Source organism: Neolamprologus multifasciatus, chromosome 9 (genome assembly GCF_963576455.1).
Source record: "Neolamprologus multifasciatus chromosome 9, fNeoMul1.2, whole genome shotgun sequence".
NCBI classification, from domain to species: domain Eukaryota; kingdom Metazoa; phylum Chordata; class Actinopteri; order Cichliformes; family Cichlidae; genus Neolamprologus; species Neolamprologus multifasciatus.
In genome coordinates, this window is record NC_140447.1 from 31687501 (window position 1) to 31693500 (window position 6000).

General features: G+C 39.6%; 1 protein-coding gene across 2 annotated transcripts in view; it reads left to right on the forward strand.

The window, feature by feature from the left end:
• The window catches only part of LOC146511903 (uncharacterized), a 53056-nt gene that overhangs the window by 40128 nt on the left and 6928 nt on the right, over window positions 1–6000 (forward strand). The window contains exon 1 of one of the 2 annotated variants that reach the window (XM_085171749.1): window positions 3348–3453. The exons of the other annotated variant lie outside the window; for it this stretch is intronic. Within the exon in view, the coding sequence (XP_085027875.1) occupies window positions 3436–3453 (18 nt within the window). The 5' untranslated portion in view covers window positions 3348–3435. Of the gene's footprint in view, window positions 1–3347; window positions 3454–6000 lie in introns of those variants that run through there. 2 annotated transcript variants of the gene reach the window in all.

The window sequence follows — 6000 nt, forward strand, 5'->3', positions numbered from 1 at the left end:
AATCAAATCTGACAGTGTTAATTTGGACATGCTGGATTTGCTGTGTACATGGTAGAATTTAAAAGAGACATAAATACTAATTGTACTTTCTGTGGGGATCATCCAGAAACTCTGACACATCTTTTTTGGTACTGTTCTTCTACACAGAGATTTAGCAGTTTTGTTATTGTCCATATTTTAAGGGAGTTTTCTTTACGATGGGAAAATGTTTTATTCTGTTTCTTTAAGTTCCCCAAGAAGAATGATAAATGTTTTTTTATGAAAAATTTGTTAATACTTTTAGCTAAATTTTTTATCCATAAATGTAAGTTTACTAATAAAACACCATATTTCTGTCATTTTTTAAGGATGTGGAATTGTACATACAATCAATATCAGACTCCACCAACAAAAAGGCTCTCAAAACAATATATGTATGTGAATTTTTGCGTGTATTCTTATAATTGTTACTGTCGGATTACAATATTATTTTATGCCATGTTAGACCCCTAATTAAAGATTGTGAATTATTATGTAGTTTTAGTTTGCATTATGCTCCTGAATTAGAAGAAGGTGATAACTATTACATTTGGTAAACTGATCTGCATTACATTAGACTGCTGATTTATTGTGAATGAATGATATTGTTTTATGATGCATTATACTGCTGAGTTATAAGAAATACTGTTTGCAGAAAGTCATCGCCTTATTTGTCTGGTTAGAAGAGAACAGAGCATACTGCCCCATCTCAGCAGGAGCAGATAAACAGGGAGCCAAGGTCGTAGCTTAGGCGCTGTGTGAGAAAGAATGTGAATGTTTAGGCTTTTATGATTAGGTGGGGGCCACTAGAGGCTATAAGAGTTTGATCAAGGCTCCACCATTTTGAGATCTGATGCTGTCTGCTGTATGGTGTCCATCTCCCACGCGTGTGTTCATTAAATCATCGTTTGACTTGACCCGGCCGGACCAGTGTTGTTATTTTTGGTTTTCCTCTTGTATCCATCCCCAATATTTGAATCCGTAACATTACCTTTCTCTTTTACCCCTGCCTTTTTGTGTTTATGATCTGTTGTTCTGTATACTTCATCTGTTCGTATGTTGTATACTCATTGTTTGTTAAATGTTAAATAAAGTTTAAAAAAAAAATCGGGTCTACCCAATCCGTACCGCGCATGTGCATTGGGTTTTCTTCTTCTTCTGTTGGTTTAATGGCAGTTTACTCCCCAGTGTACGAGGATACTTCCGCCTGCTGACCGAGCGAATGAATCCTATAGAGATGACAGACCATGTGACTTTCGCGTGACTTTGTGGGTACCCGTGGCAACAAAATCACGGCAGGTCCGTACAAAGACAGACTTGACGAAAAGGCAAAAAAAAAGGACGATGAAAAAAATCAAAGGAGTGAAAGGGTCAGCACCCGGCCTTCGCGGTCTACGTGGGGTCCTTCGAAGGATGCAGCTGACGTTTGGGACACAGCCACAGCTACAGACACTTCTCCATGAATTTGAACACGACCCGTGGTTTGTCAGGGCAGTCGAGTCACGTGATCGCACAGTAACAAATCACAGCAGATCAGGAAGAAGGGGGCGGAGCCATTTGTGTGTGCAAAAGAGGAGTCGAGCAGAGAGAGCTGCTTTTTCATGAAACGGGAGTAAAGTAGTGAACTTAGAGGAGAGAAACAAACTAAAGTATCGATCATAAACCACTACCAACGTTTGGATCGATATCTGCATCGATCTGGATCGTAGCTGAGATCAGCGTGAACCACGTGGGTCTCTGCTCCCTGATCTGTTTCCTGTGTTTGGAAAGAGTTCCAGCTTCATCACGGAGTTTCTCTCGGTTTGTGGGCTCATCTAAAGGTAAGCACCGAGCTAACTTTACTGTGAGTTCAGTTCATGTTGAGTTTAGCTCCTGAATGAGGTCTTCTGCTGCTCTCCTCGGTGTCTGTTCACAGTTTATTGTGAACACGTTGAGAGAAGAGTGAGAGAGTGTTTGGAGAAAAACACCAACTAATCATTAGCTCAGCATGCTGGGAGAAGTTGGAGCAGAAAAGTCTTTTCATTGTCCCTGCTGCTGTTTTTCTACATGCACCAAACCTCTACAGCCTCATTTCTATTTGGAGTGATAACAGGAAGTAAATGAGAGCGATCTGCTGTAGTATCTTCATACATTTATGGAGAGAACCTATGGAGGGTGGAGAGACTGTGAAGTAATGATCACGTCATTGTTGGTAGAATCCACAGCAGGAGCTGTTCAGCTGTGAATTGTTGGTGCAGTGGGGTCTTTAGGTTTGTGGTTGGTTCACCGTCTGATTGTTTTCCAGACAGAAGCAGAGTCATTAGCTGCAAACAGGTTTTGGAGTTTAGCCTCACTAAAGCTGAACTTTGAAACCGTCTCTGTCCCCACTCTGAAGCACTTCCTGCCATGAAGTTATAATGAAGCACCAAACTGCAGTTACTCAGTCAGTGGAGGTTCAGTAGTGCAGTTTCTCACCACTGTTGTTAACTGGAGGCTGACACACTGACTGAAGACATTTAGTCTGAGTAGATTTGAACTTTCCTTCTTCATTATTTCCATCTTGCTTTGACTGCAGCTGTAACACTGATTCCAGCAGGATTTGTAAAAAGCACTTTGACAGACACACAAAGCTGGACAGCTTTTGTTCTGAGTCTAAGATCTTAGAAAGAAAGTGACTGGACTTCTGTAAGCTTTTTTAAACGTTTCACCTCTCATCCAAAAATGCCTTTTTCAGTTCTGAAACTAAATGGTGGAGCGTCCCAGGCATTTAAACCCTTGTGGGGGTTGTACCTTGAAAGGGTCGCCGACCGACTGTTGACCATTGATCTTATCACAAGAGCCAATGTGTGGAAAAATGTGTGTGTCAGCAGGTCCTGAGTGAAACCATTGTGAGACCCTGTTTGACTCTATCATGTGGGTCGGTGCTGTTCCTGTTAAAGAGCCAAGAGCCTTTCTTTCCACTTCCTCCATGTAAAGTTTGGCTACAATGGGACACACTGGGGAGCTCACAGCACATCCATGTTTGTGTCTGTAGAAACCCTCGTTGTATTTAAAATATGTGAGTTTTTGCTGCTACCAATGAGTCTGAGTGGGACTCGTTTGTGTATCTATGGAAGTCCATATATACAGGGTGTAGCATCCCCTGGGTAAAGGTGGTGGTATGCAGGGCGCTCAGTGGCTTTTTCCCTTTCAAGTTCTTGTAGGCAGCTGATGACTTTCTTTTTGTAGTTGCTTCTGGGGTTTCACCTTGAAGCTTCATAGGTATTGTTGTCACTGAGTGTAGTAATGTTTATTTGCTCTGCTTCTTCTTGTCAGGGATAAAATATATATCTATACTTTTTGTGTCCCAGCTGAGTAACAGGAGGAGAAGAGTCTGGTGGAGCAGCAGAGGAACAGTTTCAGCCATTTGGACTCAGCTCAGCCACTACAGAGGAAACAATGACTTCAACACAGGAGGTGAGAAAAATATCTCAGTTAAATCTATGGCTGTGCAACATGATGAAATACATATTAGATGACGATATAAAAACATCTATCGTTTCATATTATACACTATTGTTTGTTTCGTGGTGTCGCAAAATGTGCTGTTTATAGCAGTATTTGTTTTTCTCTTCTCCCACCTATGGAAGAATCACATGAAAGGGTACCGAGAAAGTTTAGAGGCAAAAAGAGCCATCGAAATAAACCTTAAACTTTAAGTCGACTTGTGTGAAATTCAAAGAATTCACAGAAAATGCACATTTGTGATATGTATCGTTATTGTTATGAGAAATGTGTCATATCGGGATATGAGATTTTGGTTATATTGCACAGCCCTAGTTACACTGTTATTGTTATATTAAAAAAATTAACAGAGTGTAAAAGAGACACACCACACACAATATGTGTGTGCTCACAATTCAGCCTTCAGTTCCCCGGCTTTCATTCAAAATCTGTTTGTCGTGAGCACCTACACATTAAACAACTCACAGATTATAAATGGCTTCAAGCTCACACTGAGGCCTGTGGGGCACTATATGGGCCACTGAAACACATTTATATGTTTTTATATATGAATATTTCATACTTTAATGATGCCTATTTATTTAAGGGAGATGAGCAATACATTATAATTGTACATAATAATATCACAGATGACAGATTAAATAAATACACTTTAGGTAGATGCTTGTGCGTTCTTAAAGTTTTATATGTTGAATTGAACTGAATGTGTCATCTGTTCAAAGCCTCCCAGTCAGTGCTGTTCTCCATGCCTGTCTGACTGTACAGGATGTTATTAAGCACAAAGTACCACAGTACAAAGTACAGTTAGTGTTATTGGGAATTACCTTTTCCTTTTTCAGTATTTTTGTGTGTTGCATTTTTCTATGTTTTAACAAAAGGGAAATAAAGGGGTTTAAATCAACCTAGGATGGTTTATTTTAATTTTCACATGGTCTTACTCAGATGATACAAAGTGAAACATGCATTCTTTTTTTACTTGCCGGAAAAGCTTGAAAATGGACCTTGAAAGTGCATAAAAAGTGCTTGAATTTGACCCTGAAAATGGCGTATCAACTCTGAATTGTATCAGCACCCATTGAAACAGCAATGTCACCAGTTAAACTCGTAAAGTAAGAGATCAGTATTTCTTCAATACAGTGGTCCCTCGCTATAATGCGGTTCACCTTCGCAGATTTTTTTTTTATTTGTGCAATTTTCCTTTCTTTTTTTTTCTTTTTTTTTTGCAGCCCATTATGTTCCTGATTGGCTGAAGACCATTGTCAATCAATCTTGTGCTGTGTCTCCTGGACATATGACCAAAAATATTTATCACGATGTACATTTGAAAATGAGCGATTACAATATCACTGACGATATAATTGACACTAGACAAAATACTTTACAACTCCACAACTTTGATGTTTTTTTTGCACTAATAATGTATTTTCACTTAAACAAGCAGCTGTTTTTTTATGTGCATTAAAGTTATATAAAAATGTAACAGTGCAAATTCGTTGCTGACAGTTTAACCAAAAGGCATTTCCAGTGGAAACTGGCCGACATATCCTCAGCATAACCATGTATAATATCCACAAAACTTAAAAAGAGGTTATACACACACAATACGGTAACATTATGTTGAAACACAGTACGTATCACTCCGCGAGGCTCCGCCTACGATAGCCGTAAAGCTCCAACAATCCATCAAGCGGTGCGGCTTCGTAGCTTAGCAAAGTCGTACTGAAACATTTGACAGATTTTTGAGCGCCGTGTACATAAAATTGTTTCGAGGTCGGTAAACACAACCAGAGTTCATACATAAGGCACACGGGATTATAAGGGGCTCTGTCGACTTTCAGAAAAATCAAAGGATTGATTTTAAGTGTGCTGTATTTTCCAAACAACACGGTAATAATGACGGCCCGCTAGCATGCTCTACCAAAAATAGCACTTTGTTGTGTATCTGACAGACGAAAGCTAAACTAGTTCCACACCACTGAAGCTGCAGCATTTTGACAAACCAGTTCTGGTTCATTTGTTTCATTTAACGATCCACTTTCGCTCTTCTAATTCTGCATCGCCGCCACGTGCGTATGTAAACAAAGGCACTGTGCATACACATTTTACCCATATTCTATCGCCATATTTCATTTTCCTATCGTTGCCCAAAATTACACCAGTATTACCGTGAACGGTATGATATAGCCCAGCCCTACTCAGAGCTTCCTGCAGATGTTAAAGGGAACCCCGGCTATTAAGACATGTTTGCGCTAAAATATGTATTGTGCTTTCAATAACATATATGTCTTATTAAAATACGCCAAATGTTTTCCTTTTAAGCACATTTTATATAAAACCGATTTACCAGTAGGCCGCCATTGTTATTTACTTCTCAATGCACTCTGGTAGGGACGTCATACAGTTGTACCGCATCCAGTTCACAGTTTGCAGCGCACTGGAAATGGCTTTTGTTCAACCTTTGCAGTTCACACCAGAGCAAACCGAGTGAGATAATGAAAA